Raw genomic sequence first — 27474 nt, 5'->3', positions numbered from 1 at the left:
TTGTGAAGCACCGGTGTTTAGAATAATCGTGCTGGAGGTGTTTCTGCCATCATTACTAATTACTAATCACAGTCTGTTGGTCAGGAAGTCAAGGATCCAATTGCAGAGGACGTTGTTAACTCCTGGGGCCTGGAGTCTGGTGATAAACTATGTAACTTTGGGAACAGTAGTTACTACCGGATCTTTGTGAATTAACAGTCCATCATTAACGTAAAGTCAGTTAATTAAATGATCTGCACTTTAAAATTCTTAAGGCAAACTCCTAACTTACGATGGCGCAGATATATAATCCACACTTTGCTAATCTCATATTGACACTGCCAGGATTGTACTGATTACCTGTAAGTGGCCACATGCTGACACCAAAGGCCATCCCGGATTACTCTCTTTGCTGGGGAGGAGGACGACTGGTGATTTGCTAGAGGTGTACAAGACGATAAGTGGCATAGATCAAATGGACAGCCCGAGACTTTTTCCCAGGGCAGAGATGGCTAATACAGAGGCATAGCTGCAAGGTGTTTGGAGGAAAGTATGGGGGGGGGGGGGGGGGGACATTTGCTTCCATGTTCCAAATACGTGCTGGGAGGTTAATTGCTCATGGTGTGGTGGTTATCACACCGCGTTGCATTGCCAGCATTCACTGATCAGGGCTCAATTCCCGCTGATGTCCGTACGGAGTTTGCACGTTCTCCCCACGACCACGTGGGTTTCCTCCGACATTCCAAGGATATATGGTTAGGGTTAGTGAGCTCTGGGCATGCTATGTTGGCACCAGGAGCTTGGTGACACTTGCCCCAGCACAATCCTTGGTGATTTGATCAGATGCACAGGCTGCCTTTCGTTGTGTATATCTATGTACTGTACATGCGATGAGCAAAGCTGCGTTATCGTCTCCTGGTGTATCTTGCTGGCAGGGGAATCAGGTGGGGTAGAGAGGGTGGGAATGTGAGAGAGATTACAGGGAAAAGAGTGGGTGTGTGGGAAGAACCATTAGAGAATCAACAGCCAAGTCACCTTATAGATCAGAAGAAAATATGAATGTAGAAGATTGTTTGGCTAATGGCAGAGTAGGCATATTTGGGTCTTCCTCCTGATGTCAGATTGATGCCAGGGCCTCAAATAATTTTATAAATGAGCAACACACATGAAATGTTGAAGGAACTCATCAAATCAGGCAGCATCAATGGAGTTGACAATTCTGGACAAGACCCTTCATCAGGACTGGAAAGAAAGGGAGAGGGAGCCAGAATCAGAAGGTGGGGTTAAATGACATGGACGAGGGCACCCAAGTGTTGTCTGAGGTGTGAGGTGTGAGGTGCCAACAGCAAAGGTATTTACAGTAGCTAAGTTACAGGAGTGCACAAAGATCTGATAAATGGAGTTTCATGTGGAAAATGGTGGAATTGTTTATTGGGCAGGGGAAAAATGTGGAAAAAAAACCTTGCCTAAATCACAAGCAAAAGAAAATCTGCAGATGCTGGAAGTCCGAGCAACACACACAACATGCTGGAGGAACTCAGCAGGCCAGGCAGCACTTCTATGGAAAAGAGTACAGTCGATGTTTCGGGCCGAGATATTTCATCGGGATCCTGGTGAAGGGTTTCGGCCTGAAACGTCAACTGTACTCTTTTCCATAGATGTTGCCTGGCCTGCTGGGTTCCTCCAGCATTTCGTGTGTGTTGCTTGAAAAACTTGCCTAAGTGGGGAGAGATTGCAGCCTCTGAGACCCAGAGGAAACGTGTGCTGGGGTGCCTAATTCCGAAAAGGCCAGACTAGGTACACCATGTAATTAGGAAAGCAAGCAGGTGTTACTTTCCTGCAAGGGGAACTTCTAAAGAATAGTTTTATTTGTCACACATACATTGAAACAAACAGTGAACTGTGCTGTTTGAATCAATGGCCATCACATTCTGAGGGCGTGTTGGGGCAACCAGCAAGTGTCACCAGGCTTCTGGTGTCAACATACCCTGTCTGAAACTTACTAACCCTAACCCCCACGTCTTTGGATTGTGGTTGGAATCCAGTAGCTCTGGGAGGAAACACACGCAGTCACTGAGAACAATACAAAGTCGGGAACTGAATCCTAATTGCTGGCGCTGCAAAGCGACGTGCTCACCACTACCCTACCATGCCATATCTTAACGCAAAAGTGGAGAGGTTGTGCTTCACTTATACAGGGCATTTGCGAGGCCTCTTTCGGAGCACTGTGCAGAATGTTACTCTTAGGCTATTTTAAGGAAGTATGTTAATGTGTTGAAATTAGATCTGAGAATATATGCAAATCTATTACCTGGAATGGGTGGTTTGTCTTACAAAGGAAGGTTGGACAGATTAGTAACCACTAGAGTTTAGAAGAATGGGAGGGGACTTGATTCAAGATTGTTTGATGTTATTTCCTGAAATGTAAGGAGAATGAAATAGTTGTTCTTCTGGATCCATTGCAGCACAAACCATCCCCCCCACAAAAGATAAAGAACACAATAATAATAATTAAAGTAAACAGACTACAAACATAAGTTGGTAAGATAGCTCATGTACATTGACTGTATGTCCATAAAGTGACACTAGACTGTATGGGAAATAATAAAGTCTTGATGGAGTTAGTGGGTGGAGGTGTTGATCAGTCTTACTGCTTGGGGAAAGTGACTGTTTTTGAGTCTGGTGTGGAATCTACGTAGCCTCCTCTCTGATGGGAGTGCGACAATCAGTTCTTGAGCAGGGTACGTGAGATCCTTCATGATGTTACTGGCCCTTTTCCAGCACCTTTCTGTATACACGCCCTTGATGGCAGGTGAGCTGGTGCCGGTGTTGTGTTGGGCATTTTTGACCACCCGTTAGAGAGCCTCCCCATCCGCTGCCTGGAAGTTTCCGTACCAAGCAGTGACACGGCTCGTTAGGATGCTCTCCATTGTCGTTTAACTATATACGTGTACTCCGTCAAATGAGACATTTCTCCGAACCAGGGGATAGTACACACAACACACATAACATGTAATAACTTATGAAAGTAAGGATGAAATCTACAGATAGATTAATAAATAAAGTGCATAAATTAAATATTGTAAGGTACAGAACAGATTCACCAGTGCCACTTTGAATGCGATGCGGCAGGGAGTTCAGAAGCCTAGTGGCCCGATGGAAGAAACTGTTTTCCGTCCTGACTACTCTTGTCTTTATGCATCAGAGTCTCCTGCCTGATGGCAGAAAGGCAAAGCTGGATGGCTGGGAGGAATCCTTAATAATACCAAATGCCCTGCATACCCAGCACTCCTGATAAATGTCCCCAATGGACGGTAGGGAGACCCCTCTGATCCTCTCAGCTGTTCTCACCATCCTTTGTAGGGACTTCTGGTCCAATGCTCGGCTGCTCCCAGACCAGCTGGAGACGCATCTTGTCAGGACACTCTCAATGGTGCTCCTATAAAATGCAGTTAAGATGGGGGGTGGGGAGCCTCACTCTCCTCAATCTCTTTAGGAAGTGAAGGTACTGCTGTGCCTTCTTGTTCAGGGAAGTGATATTAAGGGACCAGATGACGCCATCTGTGATATGACTCCCAGGAATTTGGTGCACTTAACTCTCCCTACGGAGGAACCACGTATTCGCAGAGGGGGATGGTTTGTCTGCACCTTCCTGAAGTCCACAATCATTGTATCACTATCTGGTATGGAGGGGTCACTGCACAGGATTGGAAAAAGCTTCATCATGGGCACTAGCCTCTCCAGCATCCAGACGATGCCTCACAAAGGCAGCATCCATCATTAAGAACCCATCACCCAGGTCATGCCCTGTTCTCATTGCTACCATCAAGGAGCCTGAAGACACACATTCAATGTTTCGGGAACAGCTTCCTCTCCTCTGCCATCAGATTTCTGAATGGACAATATATCAATGTTATACCACCTCGCTTTCTTTTAGCACTACTTATGCAATTAAATTTTTCTATACTGCATATTTTTATTGTATTTTAGTTTTTTTATTTTTATGTATTGCAATTTCACGACAAATGCCAGTGATATTAAACCTGATTCTGAATTCCCTTCTCATATTTCCACACTTCCTCATTCCTACTCCCTCATCCCCTCCCTTATTATCAGCCAGCTCTCAATTCCCACCCCTCATCTATGCCCTCCCCTATCCTATCAATCCCATTCCTCATCTTATGCCCTCCCCTATCCTATCAATCCCGTCCCTCATTTTATGCCCTCCCCTATCCTATCAATCCCGTTCCTCATCTATGCCCTCCCCATCCTATCAATCCCGTCCCTCATCTTATGCCTTCCCATATCCTCATCTATTCCCTCATGTCATATCCGCCACTATCCTCATCTCCATCCCTCACTTCATGCCCTCCCCTCCTCCGCCTCTGCTCGTACCTCCTCAGCTGACGGAAGTCTCTCTCGGGTGCGCGCGGGATGCGGCGGCGATGACGTCACAGCCAATGGGCGGGGCGCTCACGGGAGCGCGCTTCAGCGCCGCCGCGACGGCCTGAGGGAGCGCGCACGGCTCGGGGAGAGTAGCGGAGCCGGAGCGGCCGCGATGACCAGGTGGGTCCCGGGTCGGAGGGCCGCGCCCCGATGTCCGGTCGACGGTCCGCTTCATCCCAACCCGCTGCCGGGCGGATGACGGGAGTCTGACACCCGCGCAGCGGCGACTCCCTCCCGAGGCGCTGCCCGGACTCGGACCCGGGCCTGGAGCCGCCCCTTCCCCCGGCACCGGTCCGAACCCCTCAGTTCCGCCGGCCTCGGCTCCTCTTCGTCGGCCGCTCCTCCTCCGTTTGATACCTCCTATTGTTACTGGGGCGACTCCTCTATCAGCGCTGCGCCTCGCCGTTGGACACCTGATCCACTTCTCCCCCTCTCTGCCCTTCTGCCCTTCCCCCTTCCCCTGCCCTTCCCCCTTTCCCTCCCCTTCCCCCTTCCCCTTCCCCCTTCCCCTGCCCTTCCCCCTTCCCCTTCCCCCTCCCCTTCCCCTCCCCTTTCCCCTCCCCTTCCCCTCCCCTTTCCCCTTCCCCTTTCCCCTTCCCCTTTCCCCTTCCCCTTCCCCCTCCCCTTCCCCCTTCCCCTTCCCCTTCCCCCTCCCCTTCCCCTTCCCCCTCCCCTTCCCCTTCCCCTTCCCCTTCCCCCTCCCCTTCCCCTTCCCCCCTTCCCCTTCCCCCCTTCCCCTTCCCATTCCCCTTCCCCCCTTCCCCTCCCCCTTCCCCCTCCCTCTTCCCTCCCCCTCCCTTCTCCCCTTCCCTCCCTTCTCCCTTTCCCTCCCCATCCCCCTTCCTCCCTCCCTCCGTCCCCCTCCTTCCCCCATTCCCCTCTCTCCCCTTCCCCTTTCCTCCCTCCCCCTCCAACTTTTGTTCTCAATATTCACCCAATTCATTTCTTGGATTTTAAGCTTTGAAGTACAGTTTTGTGTTCCAGTATATTTCAAGTGTTTTTTCTTTTTTCTGAACCAAAGCACCTTTGACTATTGCTTTGTTCTGTCTGCTGTGTATGGTCCTCAGCTATTCCATCTGCCTTTAATTTAGGTGGGAATGTTGCAGGAATTGTGTTTACGCACATGGTGATTAGAATACAGCGTGCCTTGCTGAATTGTATCATGGAGGCCAGAGAAAGCTTTTAATGATAATAAAAAAGTGTTTTTCTGAGAATGATGTTCTAAGCAAATCATTAAAGCAAATGGGTGGAACTGGTGTGAGAAATGAGCTGCTGGAGGAACTCAGCAGGTTGAGCAGCATTTCTGGGGAGAAACGAATTGTCAATACTTTGGGCTTGGCCTCTGCATCAGGACTGAGGGTGACGGGACAAAGTGGAGATGGGGAGGGGTGAGGCAGGGGTGACCAAGATGGATGGACCAAGTCAGGTTGAATTGTAACAGGCAGAATGAGCAAGGGAGGGCACAGAAACTATTAGCTTCATTTGTCACCTGTACATCAAAACATGGAGATGTGTCGTTTTCATCATGGTCTGAGATGTGCTAGTGGCAACCCTGCAAGTGTGACCGCCTCCTGAAACACTTCCAGGTAACTCTTGCACACTGTTGAAGCTCAGATTCCAGCTCATCAGCTTTGAGCCCGAGTTCGTCAAGCCGCCAGCATTGGCTCCAGATATGCTCACCGTGAACCACAGTCGGGTCCGCCAGCTCCTACGTCCTTCATGTCAACTGATCTTGAATCCCAGCTTTATTTAATTTGGTGCCTATTTATTTAACAGCTATTTAAAACAACTTGCCCATTCTTACATGCTATTCATCGGTGCCTCTTGAGCCAAAGCCTTAGATATTCACTCTTACACTGGCCCACTCACACATTGGTCGCTCCATATTATCTTACATTCTATTTATAGACTGAGTTGCCCCAAACACACATTAAAAAAAAGCTCCTAGAGCCCATGATGGAGCTGGCTGTGTCTACAACCCTCTAGCTTTTTTTGATCCTGTGCATTGGAGCCTCCTTACCAGTGATTCAACAAGTCAGAATACTCTCCACAGTACGTCTGTAGACATTTGCTAGGATCTTTGCTGATATTACCAAATCTCCTCGAACTCCTGATGCCTTCTTTATAATTGCGTTAATATGTTGGGATCAAGACAGATCCTCAGAGATGTTGACATCCAGGAACTAGAAGCTGTTCACGCTTTCCATTGCTGATACTTCGGTGAGGACTGCTGTGCATTCTCCCGATTTCCTCTTCCTGAAATCCACAATCAACTGGAAAACTGTTTAAAGCTGCTTTAGGAGTATTTTTTAAAACCAGATTTACTATCACTGACATAGCCGTGAAGTTTGTTGTCTTGTTTAGTAGTACAATACCAGACTAAAATGTCTGTGGTAACGAGTGCAAAGATGAATGTGAGATGGTGTTCATGGATCCTTTAGAAATCTGATGGCAGAGGAAGAGAAACTGCTTTTTGGGCTCCTGAACATTCTCCTTGATGAGAGCATGTCTCAGATGGGGTGATGCTCTTCAATGATGGATGCTGGCTTCTTGAGGCACTATCTCTGGCAGGAAGGGTTGTGAATGTGATGTAACTGGCTGAGTCTTTAACCACTTCTCATTCCATCCATGGGAGGTTCCATAGCAGCCTGTGATTTAACCAGTCAGAATGCGCTCTGCTGTACGTCTGTAGAAATTCGTGAAGTACCAAAGCTCCTGAATCTCCTGATGAAGTAATAGCTGCTGATTCCCTTCTTTGTGATTGCATTGATACGTAGGGCCCAGGATAGTTCCTTCGAGATATTGATCCCTGGTAACTTAAAGCTGCTCACGTTTTCTACCACTGACCCCTCCATGACTTTTCCAAATTAGAATCCATCAAATTTAACAGTCAGCTTTTGCTTTGACAGCTGCTAAATTGGAGCATTTTGACCAGTCGTAATTTTGGAATAGGTTTATTATTGTCACATGCACTGAGGTAAAGTGAAAAGTTTATGGTTTATACCGTGTATTGAAATCAAACGTGGTGCAGTACAAGATAAAATAATAACAATGCAGAATAAAGTGTAACAATTACAGAAAAAGTGCAGTGCAGGTAAACAACAAGGTGCAAGATCATAATGAGATAGATTTTGTGGTCGAGTCCATTTTATTGTAATGAATAGGCCAGTAAAGCTTCAATGAACATCGCTGCATAATGGAGTGAATGATATCAGAATTAGGTTTAAATTTGCAGGTATATGTTGTGAAATGTGTTATTGTAATACATAATAAAAGCTGTAAATTGCAGTAAGAAGTGTGTGCATGTATGAATAAGTGAGTGAGTATAGATAAGTGGTGCAAAAAAAGGAAATAAGGAAATTTAAAAAAAGGAAATAAAAAAGTAATGAGGCAGTGTTCATGGGTTCAATGTCCATTCAGAAATCGGATGGCAGAAGCTGTTCCTGAATCATTTGAGTGTGTGTCTTCAGGCTCCTGTACCACCTCCCTGATGGTGACAGTGAGAAGAGGGCACAGCCTAGATGATGGGGGTCCTCGATGATGGATGCTGCTTTCTTGCAACAGCCCTTTGTAGACGTGTTCAGCGATGGAGAGGTCTTTGTGATAGACTTGGCTATATCCACTACTTGTTGTAGGATTTTCAGGCTGCATCTATGGAGGGGGATTAACCAGTTGATGTTTTGGGCCGAGACCCTTCACCAGGACTAGAAAGGAAGGGGCAAAAACCAGAGTAATAAGATGAAGAGTCTCAGCCCAAAAGGTCAACCGTTTATTCCCCTCCATAGATGCTGCCTGACTTGCTGAGTTCCTCCAGCATTTTGTGTGTGTTGCTTAAAACATGTCATTAATTTATGAGGGCCTCAAAGGTGAGGTTAAACTTGAAGAAGCTCTCTGGGGTGCTCAAACCTATGTGGAAATGCCATTTAACCAACTGCTTCAAATGTGTACGTGCTTCAGTATAAACTTTAACAGATTTGCAATCTCCCAGCCTGTGTGCCAAGCAACCTGTGGAGCCGAAAGCTGATTTTTCAAGAGTTGATACTTGTTACTTCTGCTTTTAATTAAATATCACAGAGGGTTTAAAAGTACTTTTGACTCAACGTATTTTCTCTTCACATTGTACCCGCTTGCCTTTGATTGTGCTAGGTTGGCTCTAGGCTTGTACGTTAAAGGTCCTTCAGTCTGATCGGCCAGGGAGATGGTGCTGGGCCTGTTCTCAGGGCCATGATGCTTTGTGGAGGGTTGCTGTGTTGGCAAGTGTACGCCTTAATGGTTGGTCAATTTAGCACTGCTCAGCTGCAAGCTTGGATAGTACAAAGAACATACACTCAGTGGCCACTTTATTAGGAACATCCGTACAACCTGTGCACCTCATTAATGCAAATATCTAATCAGCCAATCACATGGCAGCAACTCATTGTGTAAAATCATATAGACATGGTCAAGAGGTCCAACTGTTGTCCAGATCAAACATCAGAATGTGGAAGGCATGTGATCTAAGTGACTTTGACCGTGATATGACTGTTGGTGCCAGATGGGGTGGTTTGAGTATCTCAGAAACTGCTGGGATTTTTCACGTACAACAGTCTCTAAGAGTTTAGAGCGAATGGTGGGAAAAACAGAAAACATCCAGTGAGTGGCAGTTGAAAGAAGCTGCAGAGGGTTGTAAATTTAGTCAGCTCCAACTTGGGTACTAGCCTACAAAGTGCCCAGGACATCTTCAAGGGGGCGGTGTCTCAGAAAGGCAGCATCCATTATTAAACACCCAGGGCATGCCCTTTTCTCACTGTTACCATCAGGTAGGAGGTACAGAAGCCTGAAGGCACACACTCAGCGATTCAGGTGTGCAGAAGAGTATCTCTGAATGCATGATACATCGAACCTTGAGGGAAGAAAATAAATTCACCGCCATTTATCCAAAATGGACAAGAATTAAAACAAGAAAATAGAAACTGAATACACTACAAACACTCCACAGGTGGGTTAGCATCTGTTAAGAGAGAGTTAAAGCTTCACATTTGTGACCCTGGAAGTGTGTTTCAAAATTTGATCTTTAGTTGTCTGAATGAAAGTTTTGGTTTACAATTGGAGCGGATGCCTAGATGGGACTATTTGTTTCTCTTTATTTTTGATGCCCGCTGAAGTTTATAGTCGTTTAACAGTACCTCGGATTTATGAACCTAATCAGACTTGGAAGTGGATTGGTGCCATTGAATAAGGAAGGGGCCCTGCAGATGTGTGACCTTCACCTGATTGAGAACGTAACACTGTACATAGACTGTTTCTCTGTTGAGCTGTTATACTATTTGAGGAGCTTGGGGTAAATACTGTAAATGGGTGAATGTAGAGAATTGTAATTGAATATTGCTGTCTGTGAGTAAATTCCAATCCACTGAAGGCTGCTTTATGCACTGTCGTCATGGTGATGGGGAACAGGTTGTGTCAGTGTGTGATTGCAGAATGAATATTGGAAGCTTTATGTGATGTATTTGATGTGAATTCCTCATCAGAAGGGCCAGTTCATTTTGGAATCAATTTTGATGCCTATTTCTAAGCTAAACTTCAAACTAACAAATCCAAAATCAGGCAGATTGCACCATCTTAACATCAATAAATCGCCACTAGTGTAAATCTGTAATGTACCTCCTCCCAGCTTGTTTGTAATTACCAAATGCTCGACAATGGTAAAGATTGTTCCAAAGTGCTGCTTAAGACTGTAAATGAGCCATTTTGATCCTAAAGGTTTGAGTTTAAAGCCGTGGATTTATTGCAAGCTTAAAGCTGCTTTGTCAGAGTCTGGGAGACTTTTCACCCACACTACCTACTGCAACTCATTTGCATAGAAAAGTTCTATTTAAAACTGGGAGATGACATTTCCTGCACAATACCAGTGACACACTTGTTGCAGGTAGCTATACCGTTTTGCCATTTTGTATTTAAAATGGTTTTATTCATGTGCAATGTGTCACGATATTTCAATTTTCTGATTCATAATCACAGGAACTTTCCAACTCAGAGAGTATGGCAACTTTGTTCAGGCGTACTTGACATGTTAGAAACTTGAGTTAGCTGAACCATAATTTAGATGATTGATTGTTGGATGATTTCATAATTAAATCAAAAGTCCTTGAGATCAGATGATTCTTTTAATTTACTGCCTAAACGTGATCCTAATCTCTGTCTCAGCTCACCTGCATCAAGAATTGTTTATAATGGCAAACGAAACAATGGACCCCGGTCTCCGACGAACACCGCACCACAGGAGATGTATACACCAGCACATGAGGAAAACGTCAGATTTATACATGAAGGTATGTTGAGTTTGGTGTGGCTGCCATCTTACTTTCAATAAGGACCATCGTTATTGCAAGCTTATGTGGGAGTTTGTTTCCCATATTCTACCTTTTGCACTTGGAAGAGAAAACTCCAGGTGATCTTGCTGTTGCAGCTGTTTGAGGTACGAAGCTTCACCCTTATGGAATTCTCAGAGTGCTGCCCAGAAACTTGAGTAACACAGAGAGAGTGCTGGAGGAACTGTCCCCATGCTGCATATCTAAATAAATAGATAGTCTCAGTCAGGCAGCTTCCGTGGAGAGGAATAAACAGTCAATGTTGCAGGCTGAGACCGTTCATCATGAGTGGAAAGGAAGGGGGCAGAAGCCAGAATGAGAATGTAGGGGAAAAAGTACAAGCTAGTGATAGGTGAGGGGATTCTTCTATGATCCACTGTCCCCTCCTGTTAGATTCCTTCTTCCACCTAACATCTTGCAGCCCATTACTTCGTTCCCTTTCCCCCACCCACATGTCTCCCCTCTTACCTTCTCTCACCTCTCAGCTTGTGCTCCACCCCCCACCTTTTTCTGGCTTCTGTCCCCTTCCTTTCCGGTCCTGATGAAGAGTCTTGGCCTGAAATGACGACCGTTTATTCCCCTCCACCGATGCTGCCTGACCTGCTGAATTCCTCCCAGCATTTTGTGCGTGTTGCTCAAGATTTCCAGCGTCTGTAGAATCGCCTGTGTTTATGTGTGCCCAAAAATTTGAAACGCCCAATAAAATTCGCTCCCCACTTCCTAAACCATGAGCCTGGTGTGTCCGAGGAAACGCTGGCAGACAGAGTGTGGCACCACTGCACTCTGAGAGCTCCTTCCACGTGTCCTCGGACTGCGGAGGACACGGCAAAGGAGGGCGCTTGGCTGTGACTACCGGCGCCATCTATGCATCTATGTTGAGATCTTACTCTCCAAAACTAAAAATTGACAAAACCCTTTGTTTCTTTTACATGAGCATTGTGCATCCCCCAAGTCCAGTGCTGGTCTCAGCTATTAAATAATAAGGCTGGGCACTTATTTCAAAAGGCGATAGCTCAAAAAGCTGGCATCTGTCTTTAAGGACCACCTTCATCCAAGACATGCCCTCTTCTCATTGCTGCCATCAGAGAGGAGGTAAAGGAGTCTGAAAGAACACACTCGACGTTTCAGGAACAGCTTCTTCCCCTCTGCCATCAGATTTCTGAATGAACGTTGAACCCATGAACTCTACCTCAGTATTTTTATATTTTTTGCTCTTTGTGCACCACTCTAATTTTTATAGAACAATTTAAAAAGTGTAAATTGCAGTTAGAAATATATATATATTTCTTATTGCAATTTATAGTTTTTAAATTGCCTTGCAATGTACTTCTGCCACAAAACAACTTGCAGTACTGTTCAAAAGTGTTAGGCACATATATATATATAGAGAGAGAGAGAGAGAGCTAGGCTCTTGCACAGTGTGTGGAGCGGAGAGCAAGTTTGTAAATCTGATAGGAGCAAAGGATGTTGGGAATGGCAAGGGATGTGGGACAAGTGGCAGAACAGGAGCGCCAGGGTGGGGGGGGGGGGGGTGCGGACACACCCAGCCCTGAGACACCAGACAAGGTCATTTGATTCCAAACAGTTGGTTTCTTGATCATTACAGAATGTCTCTCTGGTGCTTTTTGCTCCCTTCCCCTCTCCCTGCTCCTTCCCACTCTCAGTCCACAGTGGAGACCCATATCAAAATCAGGTTTATTATCACTCGCACGTGCTATGAAATTTGTTATTTTTTGCAGCAACTGTACAGAGGAATACATAAAGTTACTACAGTACTGTGCAAACGTTTTAGGCGCTCTATGTATGTGCATAAGATTTTTTGCACAGTACTGTATTTCATGGCATATGCCAGTGATACTAAACCTGATTCTAATACTAAACGGAGAGGAAAACACCCCAAAGGAGCGCATCTCCACTTATCACACGGGATTCAGTGGGAAAGTGGGTTTGAATTACAGAAAATTTTCAAGAAACTCAACCTCTCCAACATTCCCTGTATTGCTTTTTTAGCGCTGCGCAGACCAACCATGCCCTGAGCAGGAAATTTTTACACAGCCTGAAAACTGAGTAGCACTTTAAATATTTTTTTAATAATATGCATACTGTGAATATTTAGAATGAAAATTGAAAATCACATACTTTTGATTTTATTTATTGAAGGGTGTAATGAAGTACAGTACAACAAAGAAACTCCTTCACGTTTGGTAAACTTTTTTCTAGCAGCATGCAATTCCAGCAGCGCGGCAACAAATGCTGTGTGCGCGGGAGTATTTCAATTACAGTGTGGCCGCGCACTGCACAACTTAGAGGGAACAGTGCCCCTCTGTAACGTGGTGTCGCCTGTATGTTAGCATGAGTTGTTCAATAACTGTCGATGTTGCAGGAAAAACAGGCTCTTTAAAAGGACTGCCTGTGATTCATCCTGCTGTCAGTGCAGGGAATTTTTGATGCTTTAGTTCAGTTCCTGCAGTAATCTCTCCGGCATTCTTTACTTCATAAATGCTTGAGTAACAACAGCTGAATTTGACTTTACCATGGTAACCCTTGGTTAGGCTATTGAGCAAAAGGAAAACCCGAGTTTGGGAGTGGTTTCTGATCAGGTACTTGACACGCATGGGACTGTGCCCCATTGTGTGGTGTTGAAGAGAAAGGAGGGTGAGGAGGCACAGGCAGATCAGGAAGTGTTGCCCTTCCTGTGACTGCTCACACCAGTGCAGTTAATAGTTTACTAAAGATACTGCTTTCAGTTAAAATGCTTTCTCTTATCTGATACATTTGAGAATGATTCTTGGCTGACTCTCAGCTGCAATAGTTCCCAGCTATCAAGTCGAGCAGTTCATTTGAGCCCCAGTTTAAGGTGATTCCCAAAGTACAGGGCTAGCTTTGTTCTTCATTTCTGGTAAAGAAATTTGGATTAACTACAGACATTGGATCAAAATCTAAACTTGTAATTTTGGCACTAAATGCTCAGGTTCCTGTGCTCTTGGAACCTGCAGAGCGATAACCTGCGGTTTCATCAGAAGCATCCGTATTGAGACATTGCTTTGCTCTGAGTCTAACCTGCTTCTCTTCGTAGATACATATCAAAAGTATATGTAAACACAAAATAGGACAGGATGTGCATTGTGTACAGAGAACTGTTTCACTTGTGGATTTTTATCTGTCCTTTGATAGCTTTTTGGATAATCCTGTTCTGTGTTTTAGTTGCTGGATCTCAAGAGGTCTGCTTAGTCTTTAAATGACTTCTGTGTGTGGACTGCAGCATCGTAACTTGATTCAGTAGTCTTGTAGTGGAGAACTGTGAGGTTACACAGACCATGCTTGTTTAAGGCCATTAGGAATTTGTGGTTAAACTCCGGTGCATCCTGCCTTAAAGCAGTGTTGTCTCGTACAGGAACTGTTAATACACACATTGACAAATGTGCTATTACATTCCTCTGATTTATTTCTGTTCACAGCAGCTATTAGAGATTTATAGCCTTGGAGAATGGATCTGAGGCCCTGAAGGAAGCCCCCCCCCCCCCAACCCCAGCTGGGGGTTGTTTAATATTGATGTGAGACGGATGGCAGTTGTGGCTTCTCAAAAAAAGTTTAAATGTCAAGCAAAAAAAAAATCTAAACGTAATCTGAAGGGGAGAGCTTCCTGTTCAAAAGTAGAAGGGTTACACTGAGAGAAGCTGTAACTTGCTGAAGCTTTGTATGATCAGTGAGTTCAGAATCAGGTTTAATATCACTGGCATATGTCCTGAAATTTGTTAACTTTGCAGCAGCAATACAATGCAATGTATGATAATAGAGAAAACGCTGTGAAATGTATGTGTGTATGAAATAGTTAAATTAAAATGAATGGTGCAGAAATTGAAATAAAAAATAGAGTTCATGACTTCAATGACCATGCAGAGATCAGATGGCAGAGGGGAAGAGGCTGTTCCTGAATCGTTGAGTGTGTGTGCCTTCAGGCTTCTGTACCCCCTTTCTGATGGTAACAATGAGAAGAGGGCACCTTTGGGTGGTGGGTGTCCTCATGGATGCCACCTTTTTGAGGCACCACTCCTTGATGATGTCTTGGGTACTACGGAGGCTTGAACCGGTGATGGAGCTGACTAATTTAACAACTCTTCAATCCTGTGCATTACCTCCCCACCCGCTGCCATACAAAACAGTGATGCACCCAGTCAGAATGCACTCCGCGGTACATCTGCAGAAATTCTCAAGTTTTTTTAGGTGACTTGTCAAACTTGTTTAAACTCCTAATGAAGTATAGCCGCTGTCTTGCTTCCTTTATAGCCGCATCGACATGTTGGGACCTTGGAAATTGTAACACCCAGGAACTTAAAATTGCTCACTCTCCCCACTTCTGATCCCTCTATAAGGACTGGTGTGTGTTCCTTTGGGAAGGTTAAGTGAGCTAGGGCTTTTCTGTTTGGAGTGAGGGTGATGAGAGGTGACTTGACTGAGTGTACAGGGTGATAAGAACCAGACGCTCTTTCTCAGGGCAGAGACGGCTAATACAAGAGGACATCAGTTCAAGTTACACAAAAATACAACTGCGGATGCTGTTGGTCAAAGAATACGTACACGACGCTGGAAGAACTCAGCAGGTCAGGCAGCATCCGTGAGAAAAGAGTAGCCAACGTTTCGGGCCGAGACCCTTCATCAGGAATGGGGGGGGGGGGGTGGGGAAGAGAGGGCCAAAGCCCAGTAATAGAGATTGGGGAGGGGGAAGGGCTAGAGGCGCCAGGTGGAGAACCAATCAGAGGAAGGATAAAGGGGGGTGGGGATAAGCATGAAAGAACTGTAGAGATAAAGGAGCAGAAAGTTGAAAGGGGAGAGGGGCAGAAAGGGACCTAGGGGAGGGGGAGGGAATTACTGGAAATTGGAGAATTCAATGTTCATACCACCAGGCTGGAGGCTACCCAGACGGTAGATGAGGTGTTGCTCCTCCAACCTGAGTTTGGCCTCATCATGGCAGTAGAGGAGGCCATGTATGGACGTATCCGAATGGGAATGAGAGGCAGAGTTGAAGTGGGTGGCAACTGGGAGGTCCTGTCTATTGTGATGGATGGAGCGTAGGTTCTCGATGAAGCGGTCCCCCAATCTGCGTCGGGTCTCGCCGATGTAGAGGAGGCCGCACCGGGAGCACCGGATGCAATAGACGACTCCAGCAGACTCGCAGGTGAAGTGTTGCCTCACCTGGAAGGACTGTCTGGGCCCGGAATGGTGGTAAGGGGGGAGGTGTGGGGACAGGTGTAGCATTTGTGCTTACAGGGATAAGTGCCGAGTGGGAGTTCTGTGGTGAGGGATGTGTGGACCAGGTAGTCGCAGAGGGGAAAGATGTGCTGGGTGGTGGGGTCTTGTTGAAGGTGGCAGAAGTTGCGGAGGATAATATGTTGGATCCGGAGGCTGGTGGGGTGGTAGATGAGGACAAGGGGAACCCTGTCCCTGTTGTGGTGACGGGAGGATGGGTTAAGGGCTGAAGTGTGGGAGGTGGAGGACATGCGGGTGAGGGCATCTTTGATGACGCCAGAAGGGAAACCACGATCCTGAAAGAAAGAGTACATTTGAGAAGTCCTGGAACAGAAAGCCTCATCCTGGGAGCAGATGCGGCAGAGACGGAGGAACTGGGAATAGGGAATGGCATTTTTGCATTGGGCAGGGTGGGAAGAGGTATAGTCAAGATAGTTATGGGAGTCAGTGGGTTTGTAGAAGATGTCAGTGGATAGTCTGTCTCCGGAGATGGAGACTGAGAGATCAAGAAAGGGGAGAGAAGATGGACCAAGTGAATTTAAGGGCTGGGTGAAAGTTAGAAGCAAAGTTGATGAAATTGACGAGCTCAGCATGGGTGCAGGAAGCAGCACCAATGTAGTCGTCGATTTAGCGGAGGAAAAGTTGGGGAATGGAGCATAGACTGTTCCACATAACCCACAAAGAGGCAGGCATAGCTGGGGCCCATGCGAGTGCCCATGGCTACACCCTTGATCTGGAGAAAGTGGGAAGAACCAAAGGAGAAGTTATTGAGAGTTAGAACAAGCTCCGCCAACCGGAGAAGTGTGGTGGTGCTGGGGAACTGGTGGGGTCTGTTATCCAAAAAGTAGCAGAGGGCTTTGAGGCCTTCTTGATGTGGGATGGAGGTGTATAAGGATTGAACATCCATGGTAAAAATGAAGCGGTTGGGGCCGGGGAATTGGAAGTTATTGAAGAGGTGAAGGGCATGGGATGTATCCTGGATGTAGGTGGGGAGAGTCTGAACTATGGGGGATAAAATGGAGTCCAAGTAGGCAGACACAAGTTTGGTGGGGCAGGAGCAGGCTGAAACTATCGGTCTGCCAGGACAGTCAGGCTTGTGGATCTTGGGGAGGAGGTAAAACCGAGCTGTGTGAGGTGTGGGAATTATGAGTTTTTTGGAGTTAGTTGGAGGAATGTTGAGGGGAGCTATCAGAGGTAAGTTTTAATGTAGAATGGTTGGTGTCTGAAATGCACTGCCAGGGATTGAGGTAGAGTTAGATATATTAGGCATATGGAGGTAAGTAACATGGAGGGATATGGGCTGCATAGTGGGGAGAGTTAGATTGATCATGGAGCGGGTTAGAAAATTGGCATAACATGAAGGGCCTGTGCTGTTCTATGAAACTGTAGCCTCTGAGACAGCATAAATCCTGAGCCAAGTGGGATTTTTTGGTGACAGATTTTTCTAATAACCATGGAGTGAAATTAGCCTCAATTCATTTTCAGTTGATTTAAGGTAAATAGAAATAACTGTGAAAGTTACGCTATGACTAGAACTAAAGGTTCACACCTTTAGTTTAATCACAAACAAGAGAAAATCTGCAGATGCTGGAAATCCAAGCAACATACAAAATGCTGGAGGAACTCAACAGGCTAAGCAGCATCTATGGAAAAGAGTCGACGTTTTGGACTGAGACCCTTCAGCAGGACATGTCAGTCCACGGGCTCCTCTACTGTCACAATGAGGCCACACTGAGGCTAGAGGAGCAACACCTTATATTCCATCTGGATAGCCTCCAACCTGATGTCATGAACATTGATTTCTCAAACTTCTGGTAATGACCCCCTACCGTTCACCATTCCCCATCCTCTTTTCCCTCTCTCACCTTGCCTGCCCATCACCTCCCTCTGGTTCTCCTCTCCTATCAGGTTCCCCCTTCTCCAGCTCTGTATTTCTCTCACCAATCAACTTCCCAGCTCTTTACTTTACACCCCCTCCCCAAGGTTTCACCTCTCACCTTGCGTTTCTTCCTCCCCTCCCTTAACCTTCTAACTCTTGACTCATTTTTTTCTCTCCAGTCCTGCTGAAGGGTCTCAGCCTGAAACATCAACTGTTTACTCTTTGCCAAAGATGCTGCCTGGCCTGCTGAGTCCCTCCAGCGTTTTGTGTGTGTTGCACCTTTAGTTTTGTCAGATTACCACTTGTGAGACAAGTATTGCTGACATTGTAGCTTGAAATATTGATCTACACTGATAAGAGCGAGTAAGAGCACTGATAGGAAAGGAGAAGAGCCTGAGGCCTGCAGAGCCAGAGAGTAATGCAGAGTGGAAACGGGTCCTTTGCTCCATGCCGACTTTGATAGATACTTTATTACAGTGTCACAGTAGCATTACAAGTGCACAGATATGCAAATATTAGAAGAGAAGTAAGAAAGAAAAATAAGTTACCTCAAACAGTCCAACAGGAGGGGGTCATCGCTTCCCGGCTCAGGTTGACTCATCATAGAGCCTGCTGGCCCGGGATAAGAATGACCCCTAGTCTGGTACAGCCTCTGGTAATGTATGCATTGGTCCCATTGGCTTCCCACCTGCATGACGTGTGGTTCTTGTTTGCAGCTTGGCAGTGTGTGGAGCGAGAGCTGAGGACCCAAATGTCAGGGAGTGAACGCGGACCTGTCCAGTACGTCGAGAAGAATCCCAATCCAAATTTGAACAGTAAGTAATGCCGGGTTGGCAAGCTGGGGTCCAAATCCGCCGGAACAGCTTCAAAATCTCCCCTATAAACTACTCGCCTTTCAATTGCCAATTACTTTTACAAGTGTTGTTATTCTCCCTTTGAGGGAAATCAGTTGCCAGGCGCAACGAGCGAGCTGCTGGAGGAGCTCCTGCGTGTTGTCCAGCATCGACGGGTGGAGGAGGGCAGAGTGGAATTGTTGGCCTTTCAGGCAGAAACCCTGCATCAGGTGGGACGGTAGCACAGAGCTGACTGCGGCTCAGTTCCTGCCGCTGTCCTTGTGTAAGGAGTCTGTACGTTCTCCCCCACGTGGCGTGAGTTTCCTCCCACATTCCTGGTTAGGGTTAGCGAGTTGTGGGCATGTTATAATGGTGCTGGGCAAGTGGCAGCTCTTTGGTCTGCCCAGCACAACGCCTGCTAATTTGGTTTGCCGCAAACAATGCATCTCACTAAGTTTTGATCTTTCTTGTGACAAATAAAGCTAATGTTCTGGTTGTATAAAAATTCCACTTCCCCCTCCCCACTGATGCTGTTTGACCCACCTTAGTTCCTTCAGCAGATTGTTATTCAACATCCCAGCATCTGCAGTCTCTTATGCCGCTAAGTTTCAAAGTTTTAGCTGTAGTCCAACAATGATTATTATTCAAGCTTCAGACTACATCTCAACACCAGGAATTTCCTGAAGCAAAGGGCTGGTTCCTTCTGTTAGATTCCCACATGAATACATCTGGACCAGTTTGGCTTCATGGAAAGAGCAGCTGGCCACTGATGAAAGCTATTTTTAATTGTATTTGCCCTTGTATTTCGGGTGGATGGTTCTAAGATGCTGTGCACAGTGATGAGCTCAATTGCAGTCATTGCTTTGTGGCAAATTTGTTTTAAAAGAACCCCACCCTGTTAGGATGGCTGAGTGTGCGTGGTCAACACTGAGGATCACACCCCTGCTGCAGAGAGACGGATTCTTTGCGGATTTGTCGAGTTCTCTGAAGAACATTAAACACTGAGACTGTATAGTCCAGCGGTATCTGCAGATCTGTGATCTTTTGGGCAAGTAAGCTCGCCTTTTCTCTTCACACAGTCTCTGAATGAATTTCCCACCTTGGGTTCTGCAGTTCCATCTGTTTGACAACTGATCGGACCACCGGCTGCAAAGCTCACAATTGCACGCTGCTTGCCAGCATACTTATAGATTTCGGCTGCTATCTGTAAGGAGTTTGTATGTTCTCCCTGTGACCACGTGGGTTTCCTCTGGGTGCTCAGGTTTCCTCTCACAGTCCAAAGATGTACGGGTCGGGGTTAGTAAGTTGTGGGTGCTGGAAGGACGGCAACATTTGTGGACTGCCCCCAGCACGTCTTGGACTGTTTTGGTCTTCGATGCAAACAATCCATTTCACTGTACGTTTTGATGTATGTGTGACAAATAAAATTAATCTTTTATCTTTGAATTCTAGCTGCAAGTTCTTTAGTCCTTTGTGGTAATAAGCTGTGCTTCAAAGCTGGTCAAAGTCAACAGCATGCATGCTGGTAAGCAGTATGTAATTGTGGGCTTCTCAGCAGTTGGCCCGGAGGCTCTTAGGTGGTCTAATCAGTTGTAAACAGCTGGAACTGAGGAACACAATGTGGGAAATTTATTCAGACCCTTTGGAATATGTGAAAAGAAAAACCATGAGCTGTGGTAGTTAGCTTGCCCAAAAGATCACAGCCAGTTTTGCATATTTGCAGATACTGCCTGAACAATATAGCCTAGTGCTTTCCAAATGCTTTTTACATCTGTCATACAGAGATGGTTTGAAGATAAAAACATTGTGAAAACACAAACACTTTTCCTTCAGGCTTTCTGAACTATTCAATATCCTGTTGTCATAATTTACTCAACTTAATAGATGGGTGACAATGTAAAGCTTTTTCAATGTATTGTTCGATTTCACTGGCACTAGTTAAAAATCAGGCAATCTCCTTACTTCCCTTGGACAAGAAAACTTTGCTGTTATGCCTGGGTGCATAGTGTGATCCCAGCCTGGCAGTATCCACGTGTGTGCTTTCCAATAATCACAAGAGATTCTACAGATGCTGGAACTTTAAATACAAATTCAAGTTTATTGTCATTGAAATATATACATGTACACCACCAAACGAGGCAGCATTCCTCCAGCCCAAGGTGCACAACACAGTACATATAACTCACACACAGTGTTACCACAAAAAATTAATAAATAATAAAGTACGTACCAGAAGACTGACATTTAGCACAAGGTGGATTTGCGACACAAGTTAAAAAGTAAACAGTATGATGCTTCTGGCGCTTGATACGTGATGAGACCTTGGTGGCAAGGGCATTCAGTAGTCGTGATTCACATTTCGGGCCAAGCCCTGAAGAAGTCTCAACCTGTAATGTCTGTCTGTTCCCCTCGGCAGACGATGCCTGACCTCCTGAGTTCCTCTAGCATTCTCTGTGTGTTGCTCAAGATTATAATCGCTGTTTCTTTGCTAAAGTAAATGATCTTCCGATATTTCATTGGTTTACCCACTACTCCAAGCTATTAATTTAGCAGCACTTTCAGGAGATAAGGGTGTTTATAAGATGGTGGATTTTTTTGTTATGGGCTTATCAGTCGATCTAAATTTGCTTATTGGCTGGCTTCCAAATAGGACCTTTAAAGAGCAACCTGTGTAACCAAAACAGCAAGTGAAGCAATCGGTGTAAATCCGAAACAGAAACTTAAAGACTTGGTTTTGCAATTTTTTCCGCCCTCCATTTGTCTGTCATTGTCTTCTCTGAATACTTGTTACCATTCCCTTTCCTGCGCACACAGCTGCCGCTTTCTCAATGGATCTGCATCCCCCAGTCTCTATATTCAGTCTGTGGGCAGGGACAAGTGGGTGTCAGGGGAAATCCGGGAGGTAGTGTGGGAGGAGCCTCAGCCCTCCAGCTTGCCCAACAGGTTTGAGAGTTTGCCCCCTGAGCAAATGGGAGTGGGAGCTGTAGGAAGGATGAGCAACCTATCTGTAGCACTGTGGTTCAGGGAGGCATTCAAGGGGTGAGAGAGAAGAGAAATGTAGTTGGTATAGTCAGGGGAATAGAGACAGTTCTCTGGCTTGAGAATCCCGGAGGTCGTGCTGTCTGACTGGGTTCGGGATATCTCATCTGACCTGCAGAGGAATTTGGAGTGGGGGGGGGGGGCGCGCAGATCCATTTGTTGTGGCCCATGTGGGTACTAATGATGTAGGTAGAACAAGGAAGGAGATTCATCTGAGGGAATTTGGGCAGCTGGGGACTAAATTAAAATGCAGAACCAAAAAGATGATAATCTCAGGACTGTTACCTGAACCACAAGCAAATTGGCACAAGATAGAGAGCTAAATGCGTGACTCAAGTTTGGTGTGGGAGAAGTCTGAATTCAACGGACCGGCCGGTATTGGGAAGGAAAGAGTTGTGATGGGACGGGCTCATGTGAACCATGCAAGGATCAGGATCCTGGTGAATCATGTGAATAGCGCTTTAAACCACATGGGTGGGTTCAACAGCGTGAAAAAGTATGGATAATGTGAAAGGGAAGGAGAATGCAGGAGAGGTTACTGATGTCTCCAGATTAGAAAGATGTAAAAATTTACCTTCAGGTAATATGCAAACAGATACGAGAATAGTGCTGGTGAATACAAGACTGAAGGTGTTATATTTGAATATACATATACAAAACAAGGAAGATGAGCCTGTTGTACAATTAGAAATTTGCAAGTGTGATTTGGATATCAGAGTGGAGGCTGAAAGAAGATCACAGCTGGCAGCTAAATATCCCATCCAAAAGACATGAGGGGTTGCTCTCTTGGTAAAAAATAAGAAATTAAATTCTTAGTAAGAAGTGACAGAAGATCAGTAAATGTAGAATCCTTGTTGGTAGAGTAACACGTTCAAAACGCTGGAGGAGCTCAGCAGATCAGGGAGCGTCTATGGAAAAGAATAAACAATAAATGTTTTTGGGCTGAGACCCTTCACCAGGACAGGAAAGAAAGGGGGAAGAAGCCAGAATAAGAAGACGGGAGGAGGGGAAGATGTGCAAGCTAAAAGGTGATTGGTGAAGCCAGGTGGGTAGGGGCGGGGGATGAAGTGGCAGCTGGGAGGTAATGGGCTGGATGAGGAGGAAACTGATAGAAGAGGGTAGGCCATGGGTTAAAGGGAGGGAGGAGGGACACCAGGGGGGAGACGATAGCCAGATAAAGAGAAGAGGTAAGAGGGGATTCAGATTGGGAATGGAAGAAGGGAGAAGGTTGGTGGAAAAAAAATGCCGGAAAATAGAGATCAATGTTCATGCCATCAGTTGATTGAGAACGTGGAATAGGCCCTCCCGACCCTTCGAGCCGTGTTGCCTACCAATGCCCTGATTTAATCCAAGCCTAATCACAAGACAATTTACAATGACCAATTAACCTACCAACTGGTATGTCTTAAACTGTGGGAGGAAACTGGAGCGCACAGAGGAGGTTGAACTAAATATGAGATGTTACTCCTCCACCCTGAGAGTGTCCTCATTGTGGCAGTAAAGGAGCCAAGGACTAACATAGATTCATAGAAAAGTGCAGCTCGTAAACAGGCCCTTTGGCCCATCTAGTCCATCCTGAAATCATTTTACCAGGACCATAGCCTCCCTACCATCAATGTACCTGTCCAAACTTCTCCTGAATGTTGAAATTGAACCTGCATCCACTCTCATGACCCTCAGTGAAGAAGTTTCCCCTCACGTTCCCCCTAGACTTTTCATCTTTCAACCTTAACCTGTGACCTCTGATTGTAGTCCCACCCACTCTCAGTGGAAAAGCCTACTTGCATTTATCCTGCCTATACCCATCATAATTTTGTATACCTCTAACAAGTCTTCTCACAATCTTCTACGTTCTAAGGGATGAAGTCCTAACCTACTCAATCTTTCCTTATAACTCGGGATCTCTAGACCCAGCAACATCCTTGTAAATTTTCTCTGTATTTTTTCAACCTTATTTACATTTTTCCTGTAGGTAGATGACCAAAACTACGCACAATACTCCAAATTAGGCCCCATCAATGTCTTATACAACTTCAACATAACATCCCATCTCCTGAGCTCAGTACGTTGATTTATGAAGCTATTGCGCCGAAAGCTTTCTTTATGACCCCATCTACCTGTGTTGCCACTTTCAATGAATTATGGGCCTGCATTCACAGATCCGTTTGTTCTACCAAGCTCCTTAGTGCCATGGTGCTTACTGTGCAAGACCTTCCCTGGTTGGATCTACCAAAGTGCAACGCTTCACTCTTGTCTGCATTAAATTCCATTTATTAGCCCATTTTTTTTCCAGCTGACCCGGATCCCTCTGCAATCCATGATAGCTTTCCTTGCTGTTCACGACACACCCAATCTTGGTGTGATCTTCAAATTTGCTGATCCAGTTAACCACATTATCAACTAGATCGTTGATATAGATGACAAACAGCAATGGACCCAGCACTGATCCCTACAGTGCTCCACTCGTCACAGACCTCCAATCAGAGAGGCAACCATCTACTGCCACGCTCTAGCTTCTCCCACAAAGCCCATGTGTAACCTAATTTACTACCTCATCCTGAATGCCAAGCCACTGACCCTTCTTGACCAGCCTCCCATGCAGTACCTTGTCAAATGCTTTGCTAAAATCCATGTAGACAATATCCACTGCCTTGCCTTCATCAACTTTCCTGGTAACTTCCTCGAAAAACTCTGTAAGATTGGTTAGACACAAAATAAGTGTATTGTTGTTACTGGTGTTGAGGAACCCAGAGATTTTGCAGAAGGACTTGGACAGATTGGGAGAATAGGCAAAGAATTGGCAGATGGAATATGGTGTAAGTACTGTATGGCCATGCACTTTGGTAGAAGGAATAAAGGCCTGAACAATTTTCTTGATAGTCTGTGCCTTTATTTTTTAAATGGGGAGAGAATTCAGAAATCCAAAGTTTAAAGTGACTTGGGAGTCCTCGTGCAGGATTCCTTAAAAGTTAACTTGCGGGTTGAGTCAGTGGGGAAGGCAAGTGCAATGTTAGCATTCTTTTCAAGAGGAATTTTTAAAATAGCAAGAATATAATGCTGAGGTGTGGTAAGGCATTGGTCAGACCGTATTGTGTTCAGTTTTGGGCCCCTTATCTAAGGCAAGGTGTGCTGTTTGAGGGGGTCCAAAGGAGGTATGGGCGAATGATCTGGGAATGAAAGGGTTAAGACTTGAGGATCATTTGGTGTCTGATCTTCTACTCACTGGAGTTTAGAAGGATGAGGGGGATCTCATTGAAACCTACTGAATATTGAAAGGGTTCGATAGAGTGAAGAGAATGCTTCTGATCGTGGGTGAGTTCAGGACCAGAGGACACAGCCTCAGAATAGAGGGATGACCCTTTAGAGCAGATGAAGAATTTCTTTATTCTGCTGAATCTGTGGAATTCATTGCATGTCAAGGCCAAGTCATTGGGTATATTTAAAATGGACATTGATGGGTTCTCGATTTGTATGGCATCAAAGGTTACGGGGAGAAGGCAAGAGAATGGGGCAATAAATAGGAGAAGACAATAAATCAGTCTTGATTGAATGGTGTGGCAGACTCGATGGGCTGAATGGCCTAATTCTGTTCCTATGTCTCATGGCCTTATTTGGTTTTCAGATTTCACACCTGTCGATCTGAGCGACCTACGGAAAAGGAGCTTGTCAGATGCTAAGAAATCTTAAAGGGATATTGTTGGCTGTGTTTGATCTTTCCTTCAACATACCGCTGGAGCTTCCGTTTTGAAGTACGTTTTCTTTCATCTTTGATTTGGAGAGGAATCCGGAACTGCCCACTCTCTTCCAGAAGAACGGACTGCCTGTCAGTTCCTTCCGTCCAACCAACGCAAGGATGCATGCGTTCAGCATGTCAACACAAGTTCGTCAACGGTGCTAATTTTGACTGATTTTTGCCCATCTCTTTCTCCACCATTGCTATCAAGAACTATGCTCCATTTGATAAATTAAGGTCACGACTCACTCCTGTGTTTAAGAAGAGTATAATGCCCCTGGGAGGTACGTCTAAAATGTGCACACGGGGATCGGGGTGTGTGGTTTCCCCAGCTGCCAGCTGGCTCTCCTGAATTGTCCTGCTTAGAGGTGGTGGGGTTGGAGGTTGGAAGTGTCAGTCCAGAAACCTTAATGACTAAAATTGGTTTATTTAAAAAAAGTTCCTATCTGCACAGTTCAAAGTTGGCATCGGACTTGGCAACGGGTAAAACATACTGACTGATATGCACAGAACTGGAACTAATGTGGGGGAATAAAAGCCTGACTTAACTGACATGACTGAAAGCAGTGATGGGATTGTAACCTGCTTTTGTCGTACAGGCCACAAGTTCGAGTCATCTTTGTGTTTCAGAGATTACTTTCAAATTAGTCTTAATTTAAAGAGAAATCATAGTGGAGTTTGGTGGGGGGTGGTGGTGAGGGAGAGGAAGAGGGGCTTGAGTACAGCTGTGGGGAGGGTAACCTTGTGTGTGTTTTTTTTTGTAAACTTTTGTATTTCTACACTCCTCAACACATGACCAACATTGTTAGGGTGGCCGTGTGGAAACGTAGACGTGTCAGTGATGGCTCACCATGCCTGATACCTGATAACATCCCTTCCTGTCGTCCGCCATTGTGCGTTACCCAGGTATCACCAATTACACAGCAGGGCTTCCACGGACTCCTACAGGTGGGTTTGAATGCCCTCTATCATAAATATTCCAATGGAAAGTGGGCACTTGACTGCCTGGAAACGTGGGCAACTCTTAGGTGTCCTCTAGTTTCTGAGCGGTTTATGGCTCACTTTCCTGCAGTGCAACTTTTTTTATCAGAAGCTTCCAAAGTAAATTTTTTAACCCCTTCAGCTGCACCCTGGACACTAAAAAGGTGTGCGCTGTAAATTGTTTTTAACGTTGGCAATCTTGTCTAAGTGAAGAGTAACATGTTGAAAAGCTAATCTGTACTCCACTGTAATACGGACACATCCTTTTCGAACTGAAAGAATGGTGTTTGTTAGAAGAACTGTATAATTTAGCAATCTTCCTGATGTATAAGTGAGGGGGGGTATTGTAAATAAAACGTGACTTCATTTATGAGTCTGTCTGTTCAGAGTAAATTGATTATCAAAGTATATGCATGTCACCATATACTAACCTGAGATTCACTTTCTTGTGGACATTCAGTAGAACAAAGGAATACAATAGGATCACTGAAAAACTACCGACAACGACTGACACACATTGTGCCGTGTTGGATGACGTGGGCGATCATGGTCTCGTGACCATGATTGATCTTGGCAACTTTTTCTGCAGAAGTGGTTTGCCATTGCCTTCCGGGCAGTGTCTTTACAAAGACGGGTGACCCCAGCCATTATCAATACTCCAGAGATTGTCTGCCTGGCGTCAGTGGTTGTGTAACCAGGACTTGACGTACCGGCTGCTGGTACGTCCATCCACCACCTGCTCCCATGGCTTCACGTGACCCTGATCGGGGGCTACACCTTGCCCACTGCAGGCTAGTGGAGGGACGGAACACCTTACACCTTCACTGATAGAGACGTACCTACACCCCGCCACCCTATATAAATGGTAAATAAATGATACTGAATACCTGAGTCCTTGAGGGTGAGTCTGCAGGTGGTGGAATCAGTTCGGTGTTGCGGTGAGTGAAGTTATCCACGCGGGTTCGGGATGGTCGAGGGGTAATAACT

General features: G+C 45.6%; 1 protein-coding gene across 1 annotated transcript; it reads left to right on the top strand.

The window, feature by feature from the left end:
- The first annotated feature begins 4380 nt into the window (after window positions 1-4380).
- Window positions 4381-26860, top strand: mcrip1 (MAPK regulated corepressor interacting protein 1). The gene is made up of 4 exons (XM_073026350.1): window positions 4381-4545; window positions 10612-10736; window positions 18618-18716; window positions 25396-26860. The coding sequence occupies exons 1-4, from the start codon at window positions 4538-4540 to the stop codon at window positions 25458-25460; spliced, it is 297 nt and encodes a 98-aa protein (XP_072882451.1). The 5' UTR covers window positions 4381-4537; the 3' UTR covers window positions 25461-26860.
- The last annotated feature ends 614 nt before the right edge of the window (window positions 26861-27474 follow it).

Source organism: Hemitrygon akajei, chromosome 22 (genome assembly GCF_048418815.1).
Source record: "Hemitrygon akajei chromosome 22, sHemAka1.3, whole genome shotgun sequence".
NCBI classification, from domain to species: Eukaryota; Metazoa; Chordata; class Chondrichthyes; order Myliobatiformes; family Dasyatidae; genus Hemitrygon; species Hemitrygon akajei.
This window is presented reverse-complemented; position numbering and strand designations above follow the sequence as displayed.